The sequence below is a fragment of the Glossina fuscipes genome, unplaced genomic scaffold (assembly GCF_014805625.2).
Source record: "Glossina fuscipes isolate IAEA_lab_2018 unplaced genomic scaffold, Yale_Gfus_2 3, whole genome shotgun sequence".
NCBI classification, from domain to species: Eukaryota; Metazoa; Arthropoda; class Insecta; order Diptera; family Glossinidae; genus Glossina; species Glossina fuscipes.
The window spans coordinates 12,756,535-12,775,685 of NW_023998417.1; the positions used below are offsets into that span (position 1 = coordinate 12,756,535).

General features: G+C 36.2%; 4 protein-coding genes across 7 annotated transcripts in view; 1 reads left to right on the forward strand and 3 right to left on the reverse strand.

Annotated features, from left to right (window-relative positions):
* LOC119634334 (RYamide receptor) overlaps positions 1 to 19,151 on the forward strand; it is a 121,568-nt gene that overhangs the window by 41,766 nt on the left and 60,651 nt on the right. For all 4 annotated transcript variants that reach the window (XM_038028412.1, XM_038028415.1, XM_038028413.1 and 1 more), the window contains 3 exons: positions 9,907 to 11,156; positions 11,957 to 12,070; positions 16,625 to 16,823. In XM_038028412.1, coding sequence (XP_037884340.1) covers positions 10,297 to 11,156; positions 11,957 to 12,070; positions 16,625 to 16,823 — 1,173 coding nt within the window. In that variant the 5' untranslated portion in view covers positions 9,907 to 10,296. The remainder of the gene's footprint in view (positions 1 to 9,906; positions 11,157 to 11,956; positions 12,071 to 16,624; positions 16,824 to 19,151) is intronic.
* Positions 1 to 19,151, reverse strand: part of LOC119634348 (leucine-rich melanocyte differentiation-associated protein) — a 100,977-nt gene that overhangs the window by 25,918 nt on the left and 55,908 nt on the right. The window lies entirely within an intron of this gene.
* LOC119634341 (phospholipase A1-like) lies at positions 1,024 to 2,417 on the reverse strand. Its single transcript, XM_038028424.1, has 2 exons — positions 2,321 to 2,417; positions 1,024 to 2,255 (listed from the first exon to the last, which is right to left on the reverse strand). The coding sequence occupies exons 1-2, from the start codon at positions 2,361 to 2,363 to the stop codon at positions 1,261 to 1,263; spliced, it is 1,038 nt and encodes a 345-aa protein (XP_037884352.1). The 5' UTR covers positions 2,364 to 2,417; the 3' UTR covers positions 1,024 to 1,260.
* Positions 5,067 to 6,660, reverse strand: LOC119634340 (phospholipase A1-like). The gene is made up of 2 exons (XM_038028422.1): positions 6,526 to 6,660; positions 5,067 to 6,448 (listed from the first exon to the last, which is right to left on the reverse strand). Exons 1-2 carry the CDS (start codon positions 6,563 to 6,565, stop codon positions 5,442 to 5,444), a joined length of 1,047 nt encoding a protein of 348 aa, XP_037884350.1. The 5' UTR covers positions 6,566 to 6,660; the 3' UTR covers positions 5,067 to 5,441.

Genomic DNA, 19,151 nt, shown 5'->3' on the forward strand with positions numbered 1-19,151 from the left:
GGTTTTTTCTTTTTACATCATATGCGAGAATGTGCTATTGATGCCTTGATGCAATGGGAGAGAGCAAGAGTAATAAATACGATACACTCAGGTTCTTGACTGCATACACAGTTAACAAACTTGCAAACTATTTTGTGGATTTCGGCGAATGGGATGTCCTTTTGCTTGTATGTGTGGGTGTGGGTGTGTGTAAATGAAAATCTTTATATATATTTCCTATCAATACTTTGTCATTGTTTGTTGTAAATTTATCTCAGTAAAGAGGGAGGAAGGGAGCGATGGTTAATATTATGGTATTAAATTAGTCTTTTTCGTTCCCGCTCAAAAGCAGAGAGACAGAGAGAGAGAGAGAGAGAGAGAGAGACAGCTAAAATGGAGTTAATTTAACTTTCATTTTCTTTTTTGTTAATGCATCCAAAGTCAAAAGTGTAACCTTTTTTACACATTAAGACTTGTACACTTTTGAAGCTTATTACTTATTTAACTTAACCATCAAGGGATTCCATTTTGGCATTTTGGGGAGAAAAGTAAATTCATATAATACTTTGTAATCATCCTACGTTCACTTTTTTACTGGTGAACCGAAATTTTTCGACACTTTTTATGAATACTAAGTAGTGAAATGATCTTAGCTGATGATTACATTACGCGATTACAAAGACTTTTCGCCTGGCTGTTGCAAGTATACTAACCTCGCTACATGAGAGAACACGAAAAGTAATAAACAACTTGAAATTCCGTAATATATGTATATATTGCATAGTCCTATCACTTTCTTATTAATAAATATTTCTTTTTAGTTATTCTCAATGTTAATCATATGACATTGGTTTCTGCAGCTGCAAAGCATACATAATTTTTAACTTTTGAACCGTATAATCATCGTAGGTTTACATAAGGCAGAGTTTTATAGGTATCATTCGTAAATGTGTGCAGGAGGACCTGTATGGTGCCGGTAGCGCTTATTATTCTTTAAGATTCTTCCTTAGGAAAAAAAAAAGAATTTATTATAATTTGTTTGTATTTTTTTTTTTTTTTTTTTTTAATGCGAAGCTTATCTTCTTCGCTTTCCTACGCTTTTAACGAAATGTGACAGAAAAAATGAACACAAACTGTCATTATTACGTTAAACTAGCCTCAGGCTAAAGCTCCTAAATCTAATTAAAGGATAAATTGAATTAGAAGAAACCTTTTTCTATCAAAAATTCATCACAAACGAAGTGAAAGTCTGTTTTTCTTACTTAATCACGTTTAAAAGTCTTAGCTCAACATTCCGAAGGGAGTTTTTTTGTTTACGGGCACAAAATATGAGCCGTTAACCAAATAAGCGTTATGCACAGAACCCATGCGCACGCTACTGTATTGCGTACCGCAATTGTTGTGTACGGCATCGGAGTAATCTTCGCATTTTATCGAAGCAAAATTATCAATTTTTATAGCTTCGATGTAGTAGGTAACGGAGCGACCATGAGAACAAGCCCCGGTAGGGTCAGGCTTACATCCTGGTTGTTTTTTTCCGCCGTTAGGGTAGAAAGCGCCTTTACCGATCGGCTGAAGAAAACCTAATTTGCCTCCGTTTGTTTGAATTGTTTCTACGTAATTAGCATCCGTACTCGACAAGCGACCTTGGGGTTTATTGTAATGAAACATGGGCAGAGCGGGATCTAAACCTACGATGGCATGTGGTTGACCTGAACAAATATTCTTGCCGGCAAATCCAGCAACGTGCGCTCCCAAACTATGACCAATAATCTCCAAGTCCTCTAGTTTTAAATCGTAGTTTTTAACCAAGAAATCCACAAGAGAAGCTATTTTCTTTCCTACACCCTTAGTAGCCAGAACTGAGGTTGCGTAATCCACGGAACGTGCACGAGCCCAATCAACGCGAATCATATTAAAGTCTCCTCGAGTGAGCCAAGCCTCACATGCACCGTAATTGAGGTAATCATCTTTACTAGAGCCCCAACCGTGTACGGTGATTCTGGTAGGATTCGTAGCATTGAAATGGGATGAATCAATAGATTGAATAGTGGCCTTGATTCGCTGGGCCTTATTTGGATTAGACTGTGTGCATAAATAAAACTGAACCGGATTTTTACTCAAATTGATGTCTTCGGTCTTTTCGTTTTCTCTAAATAGTGCTTCGACCGTTTGAAGATCGTACCATTCGAAGGAGCCATCTTTTCTAGGTACATACCAACCATTAACGCCATTCAAATGCTCCTCCTTGCCAATAACCGAAGAAGAGGCATAAACTAAATAAAGAAAAATTTAAGATTTCTTTCTTCCTTTTTTTCTTGTGTTGTTGTGATAATCGTACCTGCCGCCGCACAGTAAGTTAATAGTGTCCACAAATGTTTCATGTTTAATAATATTTTCGAAAATTCAATGTGTTTTCGCTTTTATACTACCAAGGCAATCTTTCATAAACCCGGTTTATAGGGGATGTTATCTCTGCGTGTGTGTTTATTTATGGTCTCATTTATTAATGAATCGTCAAATACTTTATTTCGATAAGACTCCACTAATCCCTGTCTTCAAACTTTTTACAACAACGAGCAAAGCGAACTTTCTTCTATTTTTCTTTTCCTATTATGTGCGTTCTTGTCTATGTTTATTTTTTTTTTAAATTTATTAGACCTACACTATAAACCTAATAGAGAGTAGACAAAGAGAAATGCAATCTGATAAGACGCTGTTTCCTAGAGTAACTGGCGTTTGCGAAGGCGAATGCCACTGACTGAAGATGCTCGTAATAAAGGATGGTTCGCCAAAAGCAAAAAACCCAACTGGATTCGTTTGTAAAAGGATTGCATGTGAAAATGTTCTCTGGATGCCGAATATAATTTTAGCTGAGTCAAAAGACGCAGCTAAAATTGTCTTTGTTTGAAGAAGATATGAAAGGAGCTTAGCGAAGGGTTAAGCTAGGGCCCAACTTATCTTATTCTTCTCTGTTATCATTGCTATTAATTTATATCATTCAATCAGCTACCAGAGGAGGTGTCCGTCCCCTATATCTGTACGCAGGGTGGAAGTATTACTGACGTAGGGAAGGAGAAAAGAGCGAAATTGATCAGAACCAAGCGGTGTACGCGCTTTTAGAATTTGCATTAGTTTTAATAGATGAAGCGCTGGGTAAAATCTTTCATTTCATCATTCATTGATAACAGTTTCACTCAGCCCTTTAGACGACTTTTTAGTGTAGTTAAAAAATCAGCAGAAGCAGATAACTTGCGCAGATAGTGAGCGAAGAGTTCAAAGATTGTGTGAACTTCCCACACTAGGCGCAAGTAAATTGTAGTTATCACCGATAAAAGTAAACAATTCGTTTTTAGCAATTATTAGGCTTTGTGTGTAACCATGACTACCCAGATATATGTTTGGCTCTCTTTGTCTATATTTGTCTTTTAAATATAATCTGATAGTGTTATTTCTATGTAGAAAGAATACTTTAGATGTACTTATGATTATATATACAGTAGTTTCCGCTTAACAAAAACCGTTTCCGTTATAACAAAAACAGGATCCAATTTGTTTAAATTCATTTGAAAATTCCTTTGGCACCATATGAAGGCCACTTACATTGAGAGGTAGGTACTTGTCAAGAATCGGGTATGAAAAGTCAATTAATTATTGGTTCTCTTACTTGTCGCCATTTATTCCATATATTCATACACTGCGGTGAACTACAAATTTACTCATAGGGATACAAATATGGCGAAAACGTGGCAATGAGAGATCTCTGGACCATACGTTATCTTGTAGTTAGCAGTCAACGTGTTATTAATACCGTTTTAAGAAAAAGTAATTCGTCCAAAGCAAAGGAAGCCTTGCTCTCCGCCTTCTTGAGGTGGTTTGAGGATTTCAAATAATTGTTCTTCTCCTTCTGTGAGTCAGCGAATCATCAACAAATGACTTGCCGAGTTGAGTAAAACAAATAAATGATTGTTAAAATATTCTTCTTCCCCCTATCACCGCGAATGTATAAACATCTCTAGACAGTTTACTCTAAAACCAATTCATTTGTCTTCTGTAAATAAACTTGAGAGGTAGCGTGCGATTTCCTAAGTAATGCATATCTTGCGCAGCCAGATGGGTTGCATAGGCAAAAATAGGTTTGTTTTGATGGAAGCATTATTGATTTGTGGCCGTTGGGGCACGTTTGTGAGTTACTTAAGCAAAGCTTATGTAAAGTAAAGCAATTCGGGTTTTAGATGATGGAAGGAGAGAGAGAGAGAGAGAGAGGAGAGAGGAGAGATACCTTCAATAATTTTCTCAACAGGATTCGGTTTTTGGTAGCGTAAGCTTCGATCATTTCTATAGCTGTGCGCGAATACCCTTCAGGCAATAATCCTGAATCGATCGGAACAATAAAAGGGATCTTAACTCTTTCTGCATAATGAATATGTCCCGCGAGAACTGAAGTAGCGCATAAGCACGCAAGACAAAGAGTACTTTCGTGGGTCTTAAATTTTCTTGAGCTCACTTTCCGTTAGAAAGCATCACCTGCCCATTGTCTTATAAGCGATGATTGTATGTATATATTAAGTGTGTCCATGCCTGCCTGAAGCGGCATTGATCTTTTGCAAGCCTTTTCAGACGCCTTGTAGTTAATAAAGGCAGAAATCGCATTCTTGACTGCAGGGAGAATACTTCCGATAGGATTCATGACGGGTTTTACATTTCTAAGATGATGGCTCTGTTAGATAAATTCGACAAAGTTTGCTTTCAATTTCTTCGACGGCTTCTTCATGTTTTCATAGCTAGTTCCCTGAGGCATTATCTTGACTGGTTAAACTGTTTGTCATTTTTAACAAGTTTTGTAATTTTCGTAGCAAATATTATTTGTTTGCTTTCATGCGTAGTAAGTACTCAGTGAGAATAGAACGACCGACTGATAATTACCAAATAATTCGTAATAAATCGATTTGAACAAATTTCAAGAGGTATGTGTTTTTGTTTTCTATTCAAGTTGTTTTCTATTGCATCGAGTGTGATTTATGGTAGAACTATTAATTGATGTTGTTTTACTTAACGTAGAAAGCGACTCTAATTGATAACAAGATAAGGCGGAAGGTGTGGTTTTTTCGTTTGATAGGAAAATTGTTATGAAAAACTTTTATTAAAAATAAGTTTACAAAAGCAATTTATATAAGCTTAGCAATGCTATAAGACAACGTGACAAAGATACTTACAATATTAAATACACACATATAAACACATGTGTATAGACATAAATAAAAGTATATTTCGAACCTTTGGATCGGCAAGTTATTAAGCAAAAGCAGCTGTAAGGCAGCTAAACAAAATGTAAAGCATATTCTAAGGTCTTTGGCAGCTTTGCCTCTTTGGGAATTTCGCTGGTTGTTACACAACTTAACAGAATTATAGATATGTAGCATTTTTGGAAAATATTAGTCTTACGGTATATATGGAAGCCTTCATAGTATTTGGGATTTCGTTAACATTCCATAGGGAGGCCTTTGTTTTATCGGTACATAGTATTCACCTTTCACTACATAAGCATTTGTTTTGGCAGCCATGCGCACCGAACTGTACGTCGAGCCGCATTTACCGCCAACTGCTGCCTCATAACTCTCACATCTTATCGCTAGAAAATTATCCATTTTTACGGCTTCAGCGTAGTAGTCGGAAACACGATTATGCGAACACACTCCCCCAAGGAAATCTAAAAGAAAACATCCGGGTTGCGAGGAACCACCGTTCGGATAGAAATCGCTTTTGCCAATCGGTTTCAGGAAACCCAAGACGCCCGCGTTAGTATGTATAGCTTCCACATAATAAGCATCGGTTTCATTTAGCCGTGTCTCCGGAGAGTCGGCGCTGAAAAATGGCTGGGCAGGATCCAAGCCAATAATTGTGAATATTTGGCCAGATTTTATATGTTTGCCAACATAGCCGGCAACATGTGCTCCCAAACTGTGGCCAATGACGTGCAATGTATCCAACGAGACACCTTTCTCAATAACGAGATAATCAATGAATTTAGATATGCGCTCGCCCACAGACGGCACGGCTGCCACCGCGGCTATGTAGTTGGGATCTTGCGCTCGGTCCCAATTGACAACAATAATATTGTATTCGCCCACACCCAACCACGCATCGCGTATATTTATATTCATGGGAAACAAATAGTTCTGTATCCAACCGTGAATAACGATACGAGTCGGTTTGGCTGCGTCGAAGTTGGACGCATCTATTGATTTGTCGGCCATCGAAATTACTTGAGGCTTTCGTTTATTAGCTCGTGTATAAAGATAAAAGTCCACGTTGTTAAACAAAAATTTTGTCTGTTTTTGCAAGTCGTTTAAGGCAACTTCAGCTGTTTGTCTTTCCATCCATACAAAGCTACCGTCTAACTGCGGAACATACCAACCGTTCTCGCCATTTTGTCGATTGTTATTTTCCGCTGTAGGAAAAGCAGACACTAGGCAAATGGGAGAAACAGTTTTCTTGTTATTAATTATTTTCCAAAAGTTTTGCTTCTTAAATTTTGTTTCTTACCAGCCAAAAAGCCGCAGACCAACAACCACAACAAATTCATTGTAGAAAGTAATTTTAAAGCGTCACGAACATGGTTTTTATACGATTTCCAGTAAATGAAACAATTTTGTTGAAATTTGAAATGCTTATCGTTATTGGAACCAAAAATGAAAGCAGCTATTGTGTATGGTCAGTGTAGCGGTGTTAACGCGTTTGAATTTTATCCAAACATTGTGGGAATACTCATCCACTTTTACCCCTTTATCGGGGAAATTCTCAAAGCCCTTGAGAACTTTTTTCTTTTATCTTTCTTGAGACTTGGTGCAGTTACACTCACACAAAATTGCGAGATGAAATTTATCGCACTTTGAAAAATTCCTTAGAATAAAGAGCGTGAACAAAAACAAGTTCGAGGTCTTTACGCAGCAATTACACGAGTTAAGGCGGCCGCCTTTCTCATTCAAAACTTTACTTGCGATCGATAAGTTGTTCGTTGATTGTATTGCATGTTGTCTTGCCGCGGAGTTCTTGAGATAGGGAAGGCAGGCTCTATTAAAGGCTCTTCTTCCAGGTCAGTTCTTCTTCAAAGTTCACCATTTGTTCAATTAGCTGCTAATCCATAAATCCGTTGAATCGTTTAAACCATAATTAATTTTTTTTTTTCCTTTTTCTAATTATACCTTAATCGAAATAATTTATTTAGGTGTGGTGACCCTAGCAGTGTGGCAAAATTCCTATTTCACGATAAGATTTGTTAACTTTTGGTTGGGGGGTTTAGCAATCCTTTAATTCAATTAATCAAAACGTTTAAAATATTTTAGATTTCTGAAAATCTTATCGAATACCGATATCTACGAAAATCTAGTAAACGCTGTTAAGAAACATTTGCGTATTAAGGCGAATTTTCTGCACCCTTTATTCGTCATTTGCATAAAACATAAGTTCAGAAATTTGGTTGATTTTGTTGCGTACGATAGGAGTCGAAAATTTGAAACCGCAATCATTGAATAACATTTGGATGAACCTGCGTTTAGTGGACACCTTCAATAGTTCATTAGTTTGACTTGACTAGTTAAGCACTATGTGTAGCAGGGCATTACTTGTTTGTTATTGTTACTTGTTGTTATCGTTGATGGGAGGTTTGATAAACGGCTTACATTGTTTTAAATGTTTTCAGGTTTGATATCATATTCTCTTCATTATCGTTAAACTGTTTTCATTAAGTCCATTGCACCTTTGTCAACACGTTATTATCCCTTTATAAAAATGCCAACGACAACCTAATTTTCTCTTTGTTGTGAAAGACTTGAATTTACAAAACGCATATATTTATGCAGTGTAACGAAGAGCAGTTGCAAAAAAGACCTTTCACTCTCTTGCCCTAATTTGTTTTTGTTATACCGCAGAAAACATTAATTCGTTTTCAAAAAGCAAAGGTATTTGTAGTTCATTTGGTTCCCAAGGATTTCATATATAATGCAACGGACTACAATTTTGCCATAATGTTTTGTTTAATTCATATATATTTTCGCTATAAGCCGACATCGACAAAATATCATTACAAAGTCAGTCTACATGAATTGAAGATCGTCCAGAGAGAGGGAGAGAGAGTGAGTGCTAGGCTCTTTTATTTGGCTGCGAAGTACAAACCAAAATTAAATTTTCTATGGTTTCTCTATTGAATGCTCCTTACCCTGTAAATGTCATGTCTGTCCTTTAAAGTGCTAGAGATGGCTACAAAGAATTTCTCTAACAAACACAAGATTTAATGCTGATGACTACACGCTGTGCTCTGGGCAATATCGCAAAGATATCACAAATCGAGAAGCAGTCACAAGCATTCCTTTTTTTGTGGTTTGACGTTTGACGTAAAGTTATCACAAGAAAACACAGTGTGGTTCTTATGCCCAATAATCCGTCAAAATGTCGGAATTGTGCTGCAAATGTATCTCAATAACTTGGAATGTGTAGTGAAGTGAAGTGAAGTATGTCAGCGAAAATGCTTGTACAAGGAATAGGTCGTGACGTAGTAATAAATTTATACCAGAAGTGTCAATTTTTTCGACTAAACCTTTTGTTTACTGCAGTGTGAACACATTTTCATGCAATTTCCATTCCTACAATTCCTACGAGAAGAATTTTTAGTAAAGTTTACCCCTTGCTAATAAAGAGTGACTGCCAGAAATATCTACGTAGTCCACAGCTTTTAAATCAATTTAATTCATCTGAAGGTTTATTGCCCTTGAACGCTTAGGCTTGTGTTTCAAGAAACAAAAGATAAGGACCAGGGGTATCGCCCTGCTGTCAATGGATGCCATAACAAGCGCCCTGTTGTGTTTTGTATCCGCATTCAAAGATGTCTAGTCTGCGACGGTCCTTTCGTTTCTTCTTCTATTACTTGCTGGAATGCTGATAATCACGAAAGTGGAAAGTTTACAAAGAATTCAAACAAACTACTGCCAATTAAGATATCTACTGGAGCCAATATTTGCCCTCAGAATTAGTTAAATATTTTCCATATTTTTCTATTTAATTCAAGCGTCCAATGTTCTGTCCAAAGAGATTTATACATATTTTTGAGTAACCTTTACTTTCTTTCTTGGGTGAATTGTGGAATAAGAAATTTTGATAAAAAATTCTTGACCCCCCCTTGAGATCGTGATTGCAATGTGAAAAGTTATTCGGACCTGATTGACTACTTACTTTCTTTCACATAACACCACACATTCCTGTTGGAAACGCAATGCATTGCTGTTGTTGTAATTGTAGTAAAATAAAAGTGAAATCACAGATTTTTATACTGAACCGCGTAAGCACATCCTTAGTTTCCAAACCCAATTAAGTGATTGTGTCTATTTTCTAATCGCTAGATTCCACTTTATATCCTCCCGTGCGGATAGAACTTATCATACGCTCAAGTATTGTTTACGTGCGTACTTGAGAAGCTTAAAATAACAAGTCAATCATTAATTTCCATATCGTTTACGGCAAAAGGATATGTTAAACTAGCACTTTTCATACATCAAGGCCCCACAACCACCTAAGCCCGCGCTTATATATTATACTGTAAGAACAACAACAACAGCATATATTGTGTATCACTTCTGCCGACACACACAGTCGTTGCAATACATGCACTTGTGTGTGATATCAATGCGAAATGATTGAATTGAATAGTAGACGACAACAAAGCGGATAATTTTTTTATGCGCTCGTTTTAATTTAATTAACACCGCAAGATATGCAATACATTTTCATAAAATCTCATTACTAATGATGTGCTAAACCGAAGAACATTTTCCATTTAATGATGCATACTTTAATGCATTTTCACAACTCGTGAACGACGCGCAATGTCGTTTTATTAAACATCAAGTTTTTTTTTTATTTTCCCTTTTGCAGGTTACTTTACATGAGCTGGGAACGAGTTATTTTACAAGCATTATAATTGCAATATTAAACTGGCATAGACGGCTTACCGTTAAACGCGCAAAAGCATGGAAAATATGATATGCGAGGAAAGGTGCATAAAAGGAACTAAAATTTTGAATTAAGCTTATCCTCTCTAAGGGGGCCAAAGTAACAATTCGAACTAGCTCCTCTAGTCCTGTGTTAATTGTTTAACTGTAAAATTAAAATGCAAGAAGAAAGTAAGCAAAATGGCTTAGAGCAAGAACAGATTCTTTCCCATTCAATCACGCCAATGGAAATTGAAAAATAACACTACTATAGCAAAGGAGATTCGAGAGACGTCAATTACCACAGAGTATATCAATCAACTTGGCACGAGTTATGGAGTTCTATTCACCTGAACTTGCAGCACTTAGTTTAACAAGTCATTTCAATACAGAAGTGTTCAACGAAATTAACAACAACATCAGTAGCGGCAACAGCAACGACACTTACAACGACGACAATGCTTTATACTTTAGAGAGTCTCAACAACAATTGCTTAAGCGTTTTACAAATGATGAAAATTACTTGGAGTACTTTAATGACAACAACAGCAGCTCGCAACAACATAAGAGCAACCATTCTATAGCAACTCATCTGCATCTATTAACCTCTTTAACCAGTGTCACAACAACTACTACTACTGCATCCGTTCCTTCTTTCAAATTCAGTCGACAAACCGAGTACGCCAGCAACGATGCTCATGAAGATAACGACATATTAATCATAAACAATAATACTTTGGCCGATTACTTTCAGTGTGATGGCGAGGCACAAAGTTTAAGTGCTTTGAATGCCACTCTCTATAACCGAACTGATCATAGCTCTGACGCTGCCCTGTCAAGTGTATACTTTAAGGTGACGGTGTATCTCTTGTATATTCCTATATTCATTTTTGCATTGCTGGGCAATGGCACCGTTTGCTACATCGTGCAATCAACACCACGCATGCGTACCGTTACAAACTTTTTCATCGCTAACCTAGCAGTCGGAGATATACTTATGTCGCTATTTTGCATACCGTCCTCCTTCATTTCCATTTTCATTCTGGGCTATTGGCCATTCGGCATCGCACTATGTTATCTGGTCAACTATTCGCAGGCTGTTAGTGTGCTAGTAAGTGCTTACACCTTGGTAGCGATATCCATTGATCGTTACATAGCAATAATGTGGCCATTAAAGCCGAGAATAACAAAACGGTAAGTGTAGTTGACGACGTCATTCTTTCTTATAACTTCTCTTGCAGTTAAAGTTTAAGTTTAAAAATTTATAAAATTGAAATGACAAATGAACGAAATGAACGAGTATTTGCCTGAATTAAGCTGGTCGGTGTCATAGAGGAATTGCCAGCAAATATGAAGTTGCTTGTATCCTTCGACAATTCACATAAACTGGTATTGAAAGCAATTCAAGATTATCTGATTCTTGGATTGTTGGTGGATATATGGCTTAACTAGAAAGAAATTTTTACATTTATATGATTTAAGTGTTCATACACACAGGTGGTGTTCACACCTTTTGAAAACTAAAAGCAAAAATTGTTGCTAAAGAATGTTACTTACATTACCCATCCATAGGAAAGTTTTGTAACAGAAATCGAGTAACACAGACCAAGCGCTGTATATCTTTTCCTTTTCCCAATATACCAGCTTTTTTCGGCACGACTGGACATCATCTAATACCTTGCTGGCTTGTCTGGCTCTGTTAAACTATAGAATAAGTTAATTGCTTCTATTGTAGCCTAGTTTCGAGTTATCCTTTATTCCAAGTACAAAGAGTAGGACTGACAAATTGAAGGATTGTGCGAATTTATTGATATTTTGTTAATTTAACTTTTCTTATTTATATATGTATGACGTCCGTCCTTGTCTGAATTGTTAGAGAACATTTAGTTATATATATATATATATATATATGTGTGTGCATGTAATAATTCGATTTAATTTTTGTTGAGCTTATTTTGGATTTGAACGCTAAATTGATTTTTTCTACTTTGCAGATATGCGAAAATCATAATTGCTTTCATATGGTTTGTAGCTTTAGCTACAGCGTTTCCCATACCTCTTGTTTCGAAGCTAGTACAGCCGGGGTTATGGCATGAATATTGCGAACGGTAAGTCACAAAAGACGAAGAAAAAAGAAAAAAGTAGATAAGGAAAAGAAGAAAGAAACAACCCGAACAAATTATTCATAAAAATTTTGCTTGAAAGTCATATCAATAAGATGAAAATCTTAATGCAAAACTGATTTGAGTGTTATAACGATAGATGTGTATTACGGGAAACGGCAACATAAGACATTACAGTCGGGCAAAGTCGACAAATGTATACCTTAGACTACATCGTCTTGGTATTAAGGGAGTCAGGAAAATATAGTTAGCATAGTGCCCAGCCTACGGCAGGAAATTTAGGTATCAAGTCAATACTAAAAATTGATTCAAAAAATGCTCTACTACTTCCATTCAAACTTTCGACTTTCGTTTGGTGCGCAAAACTTGAAAAATTTTTTCATGTAAGTAGTTTTCAAAAAAGGGCTGCATGGGAGGGGGGCGATTAAGGATTTGTAAAATGATCCAATACAATCCATTTTCAACAGTGTTTGTCTTAAACTAGAAAATATACCTAGAATTTCGAATGAATGTTAAAATACCTTGGCTGACATCTAATTGCAATGTGGACAAACGGACAGACATGTTTCCATCTATCCAGAAAAAAGTTGATGTAATAGAGCCAAGGTGTCGGAGATATCAAACCCACCACAAGTGTTATGGGATACAAAAAGAAAGTTTGTATACAAATAATATTTTTATGCATAAAAACTAAAAGTAGTCACGAGTCGATTGTTAGAGAAAACCTAAATTTAATTTTCTCTCCTTTTGGAATCTCAGAATTTCTTCTATATGTCGCACAGAGAACTTGTCAAATTCGTGAGTAGCATGAAACTCAAACACACACAAGTGTTATGGGGAGTAGGAAGGAAGAAAGTATTCTTACAAGTAATGTAATTATGAATAACAATTAAAAGTTGTCACGATTTGCTTCGTAGAGAGAACTCAAATTTAATTTTCACTTATATGTTATATGTTTCTGACACAGACTTTACACAGAGAACTTGTCAAACTCCTCATGACTAGCATGACATTTTTGCTTCAAGAGATGCTCAATAACTATGCCGAGAGGTCGGTGATCACAATGCTAGATTACAAATTGAAGAGGTTTGAGGGGCGTATGAACGACTTCGACATGTATGTCAGTTTTGTCGAAAATTTCGTTTAGGGCGTGTATATTGTAACTTTTCCGTTCTTTAATGCTAAACGATTCAAGTTATTGAGAACGCTTGCAAGAAATGCTTTAGCTTAGTTCATCAAATGATTATCGTGAGCGCATAATAAAACTTATTTTTATCTATATATAATGGCTTATGTGTAATCTTTTCTGAATAACTGCGCGTATGTGGTTTTGCGGAATTTGCTTTAGTTTAATTCTCTCGATTGCTTCTGTACTTGAAAGTAATTGATATTCTTACGCTCCTTCTCATATACACAATAATAAATATTATCTCTACTCGAAGCTCTGGCGCTTGAATAGATTTCCAATTATAGTTTGTTAAGAATTTGACGTTCAAGGCAAGGCAAGACTATCAAAGCATTTGAAGAAAAAAAAAAAAAGAAAGAAACTTTGAGCACAAGGCATGATATGTTTTTAAAATACGTCATAAAAATACAAAAATAAATAAAAATTTGCGGTTTCCCCTCTTCTACGCACTGAACACATTTTTCGTCGTGCTCTGGGAAGATTTGTTTAACGTTGGCAATGTGTGTGTGTGTGTGTGTGGGAGGGACTGTATTGTTATGTTAAATCATTACTTTTTGTGGTTTTGAAAATTATCTCAGCCATTTCAGATTTGATTCCAAACGAGAAATTTACCCTAAACTCGTACACTGAGATACTCTGTTGCTTCTTTGCTTGCTATTCTACCAAAGTGAAGATATCCAACAAGGTTGTTAAGGTATGTGTCCTTGCTAAATATATTCGTTACAGTTATTCCTAATCTTGGGCGATTTTGGCGGCGACAAACCCTGAACATAGTAATGAAGTTAGGTTGTTCTGATAAGTTTTAGGATCCCTTGGAATATATCAAAAATCTGCTCTTGAATAAATTCGTTAAAATATCATGCAAAACATTTTCGATAACTTTTCACCAATATATGGTAAATGGGAACAACAAATTTCTTCTCTCACTTTTTATAACACCAAGTATGATTTCTTTCTTCATTTATGTTTGTCGCTAACCAAGTGCGACGAAGCCGCCCCCTTTTTAGCAAAAACAAAAATGTACACTACGTACAGTGGGCTAACTTCACCCTGGTTATATTCTCCATTTTTCAAAAAGCAGTAACCTCCACACACAGACACACACACACACACAAAAGGCACTTAGGCGCCAGACAGAGATTTATGGATTTATTTAGACGTTCATAAATATTTCAACATTCACATGCAAATATTTGTGCTTAGCGATGTCGTTATTTAAGAAAACCAAGCGAAAAAGTTTGTCCGTTTTAAGATTACTCTTGTGTATAGCTAGCTAGCTAGCTAGCTAGCTGTTGATTATAAGGCAAAGCAATGGAAATTATTTATTTCTGCAAGAAATTTTTTTCATATAACTCCGATACAAGACGACACCAATTCTAGGCTGACCGCGCGCTTGCTTGGTGCCGGTGTCAGTGTCTTTTCTAAGTTTGCTCGAATTTTTCTCTTTTAGGCGAAATGCCTGAGACCATTTACTTATTACACTGCTGTTCGAAAAGTCATTCCGTTTAGAAAGACTATTCATACATAGTTCTTCTATATAGAATGACTGATCTCCATGTACATTTTCTACATAGTATAAAATGGTCGGATTCGATCCATTTAATAACCCTACGGAAAAGAATACATAGGTAAGAACTTTATATTCAAGCATACATAGCTCATACATAGCTATATTTAACAAACATGCGAAGCTACTCATATGCAATTAACAGGAAAGGACAAATAGTTTGCTAGCTTAACTTCATTCCACTCCGCTAATGAAAGTGAAAAAGAAAAAAGAATTAAAAAAAAAACTCGCCCAATTACTCTGATTGTAGCCGCAAGGCAGGGACGTGAAAGATTGCTAAACCTAGTCAAATATGCATTCGCTTATGTCCGAACTACCGCAGTTCAATTAAGAATTATTCCAGCTATTATTCTTGGCAACCAAACCAAAACAATATAAATAAAAATAAAAGCGAGCATCCCCAAAAAGAGTACGCACTAGCTAGCTGCATACAATGTAGCAACAAAAAAAAAAAAAAGAGAAAGAGAAAAAAACATTTTGCATTTTTGCTATGTTTTCATACACATGCGTAGGTAGTGTTCTGACTTGCAATCAGAATAAAACATTTTCTAAACGCAACTCTCGGTTAGTTAACAAATTAAAACTGTTAGCTTAGCATGAACATTAAAACGTAATGTTTGGGTTTGGTATTGAATTGACTCTAATCTCTATTGAAAGAATGGAAAAAGTCGTTCAGAAACCCGAATAGAATAGAAAGAGTATTGTTTCCCGTCATGGCAACGGCAAGTCCGACTACCATTCGCTCCTTAGTTCTCTTAATGGCTTAAACAAAGCCCACTTTATATCTCACTTGGTTCAGTTTTCTGCAGTAACGTCTTAATGGCAAAAGACCATAGATAACATTAGCCATCACCATGTACTTGATTAAAATGCATTTTGAATAGAAAGAAAAACATAGCAAAAAGCACTCATCTATTGTATAATGCACGTAGATAAAGATATCGTTACATTTATGTAATATGATCGACGAACTGCTTACTATCTGCCATTTAAAGTCAAGCGAATGGAGTTCCACTTTATCTTAGATGTAGAAATTTGTCCAAGTTGAGCGAGCTTGGCTGGGAAGTTTGGATGCATCCACTGAGCCCTCTGTAAAGCTCCCTTGATAGCCTAAAGACTAATCAATAAAGGAACAATCACTTGGCCATGTTCTTTGTCGATATACGCAGAAAGTTCCATACCTGTCAGTCAGAATCATGAACTATGCCTAGAAAGGGGAAAAACTGCAGTTAGTTATCTATTTAATCAAAATTCATTTACTTAAAGCAAAAACTTGACAGCAAAAAACATAACATTTTGTTTATCAGTATTTTTCCCATAAATTCTATTATAAATCCTTTGGCAAGATACCATATTTTAGCGAATTTTCTCTAGAGACAAATAGGAATTTCTTAGCGCATAATAGTTTATGGGACGTAAAATGTTGTCTTGGGTGGCATTGAGATGAAATGTTTACTAACGATCTGACCGACGCCGAAGATAAAGAACATCATTGACAGACAGTAAGTGTATTTAAATATTTTACTTCAGGGAATTGAGACAAGATGGAATAACTTTTACAGCCGCGTTCTTTAATTTTAAGGCCTCTGGCAAATCGTGAATTGCTTATGTGCACTGTAAAGTGTTTCGTTTGCTTTTACTGCTTTTCTAGTCAGTTTTCTATGATTTCTATTATTTTCGTGATTTTCTCTTTATTATCCTATAAGCTTTCGTTTTTTGGTTTTTTTGTTTGTTCGTTTATTTGCAAGTTTACTAACTACAGGTTTTCTTGTAAATAATTTTGTAGCTACGTTTGCCAAGAGGCATGGCCTAATGCTGAACAGGAATATTACTACACACTAGCGTTGCTGACGTTGCAATTCATTGTGCCGTTGTCGGTGCTAGTCTTCACATACACTCGCATAGCTTTGGCTGTTTGGGGTAAGAGGCCGCCTGGTGAAGCAGAAAACTCAAGGGATCAACGTATGGCAAGGTCAAAACGTAAGGTAAGTTTACAATGCACGAAATCACATAAAAAGTGTGTCAAGACATTGTGTGTGGCTTGACAAGAAGAAACTGCTTTTCCAACTAGAAAGGTCGTTAGTGATATGTTACTTGACGCTTGTAACACGTTGAGGTGAACTTTTTTTTTAAATTAATCTAGAGCACAAAATTCTTGAAGGTTTCCTTTTTTTTCTTTCAATTTTACACGAACCCCTTACACAGAAGTGCATTAATATTGCTGGGCATTCCGTTGCAGCCAGAAGAGAATGTGGGCGGCGGGCATATAATTGATTGATAAAGTGAGATTTTTAGTTGATTTACTTATGCTTTTTTTTCTTTTCTTTCCAAGCTTCCGCTTGCATATTCAATCATTTAATTGTTCGTCCGTCCTTCCGTCCTTACATAAGAATTTTCAATTAAAAAAAAAGGCGAAAAAAGAAATAAATAAAAAAAATTTCTATTCTTCTTATCTATAATTTATGCACTTTAGCAGGACGGCTTGGGGTGGCGAGTACCCACAATTCGCTTCAAAGTTGCTGATGGATGTTGTTATTTATTTAAAACTATAAAAATCTTTTTGCAAAGACCATGCATGCTGTCTCCTTCTCTCTCTTTAGTATATAGTTTTATCCTTTTTTAATGACACTTTCAACTTGGTCTTCGTGAAAGTGAAAGTTCCTGGGAACTTTCCAGGTGATGTAATAAAATAGCGTCTTGTGTTGCGCTATGCTCTTGTATACGCAGCTGATATTATAGTTACTTGGACATGATACACTTGTATAAGCTATTTATGGTTAGTTTTGATAAGTCATAAAAACGTTTCGCGCAAGAACTTATATACGCAGTGGGGTCTTAATTGTCGGGCAACTAAATAGTTTTTTACGTTCTACTAATAATTAAGTTCGTATATAATATCAGCGAAACTCATTCCCTCTCTACCTTTAGATGATCGATATATTTTGCAAATATCTTTTGCCATTGTGGTAAAGACAGGACACAGGGACAAAGAACTCCTTGTCCATCAAATCGCAAATAATTGCTTTGGAAGCCAAACAATTAAAAATATTCGTATATTGCGTAGCTTCCCGATTCCTTCATTGAATAAAGCAGCCATAGTTTAGTATCTCTCATGAAAGAAAATTTGGCCGTCTTTACCGTCTTTCTCAACATAATACAAGGCACAGCTGCCATTATCAGATGTCTATGGAGGAGAGCAAATACTTTCTCGGCCTTCACTTCAAAGGAGATCGAAAATTGTCAAGCTTTGATTGAAGCAAGCAATTGAGTGAGTTATACAAATGCGTTTCTTAAATTTTTAAGCAATATTGGGCTCGACGATCGATTCAGTTTCATTACCTGATTCGATCTACGCCTGTCTGTCCGTCTGATATCTATCGACGCAAATTTGTTCAAGCTACAGGTCGCCATTTTTGAGATATTTTGATGAGATTTTGTACAACGACTTGTCTTTTTCACCCATGAACATGAAAATGATTTGGATGGGTCCACTTTTTCGATCACTTACCGCATGACGCCCTATTCTGAAAAGTCTTTATATGGAAAAAAATTGCAACTTTCAAAATTTCCCGGTAAAACTAGCTAAGTAGTAGTGTTTCGGCATTCTAAATTGGTATGAAAAGTTTGGACCGACTGGAACAATTTTTGAACCCCCTCTCATTTACACATTTAACATGTAATAATTTTACATAAAAAAATTAACTGTACCAAATTTAGACCATCTCGGCGTATTTTTTAAATCCTACCCTTATTAGAGTTTTCACAAGAATTGATCCTTCGTAGAGCAGAAAAGTGTAAAGTTCAGTATGTGGTGATGAAAATTGACCAAACACGAACTCTACAAAATTTGGACCATCTACGCCTATTTTTGGGTCCCGCCCTATGTAGGGTTTGAACTTGTATTACATTAGCTTGCGTTTTCGGCCAGCTTAGGTACCCCATAGGTACATGAAAATAATTTCTATATTCTATAATAAAAATATAAATTGTGTTCGATAATAAGGCGAGTTCTTTCATGGTCGAGCTTGCCCAACTACAAAGTTCTTGTTTTCCTATTAGGGTATATGTAAGAGGGAAAGGAATTAAAGATCAACCTTATCATTTTGGAGGTTGTAGTTTCCCCTACGTCATTCAAGCGCTCATTTAAAATACGTGGTAGGAATTTAAAAAAGTATTTTCTTGCTTTAGTCTCTCTGGCGGTAAGCATTGATTTCATGTGACCCGATTCTTTGTGTATTTTCAAGTTAGTTAATGCTAGCTGGCTGCATGCTAGCACGTTAGGCGTTAGTGATGCGTTCGATAATTCGCCATTT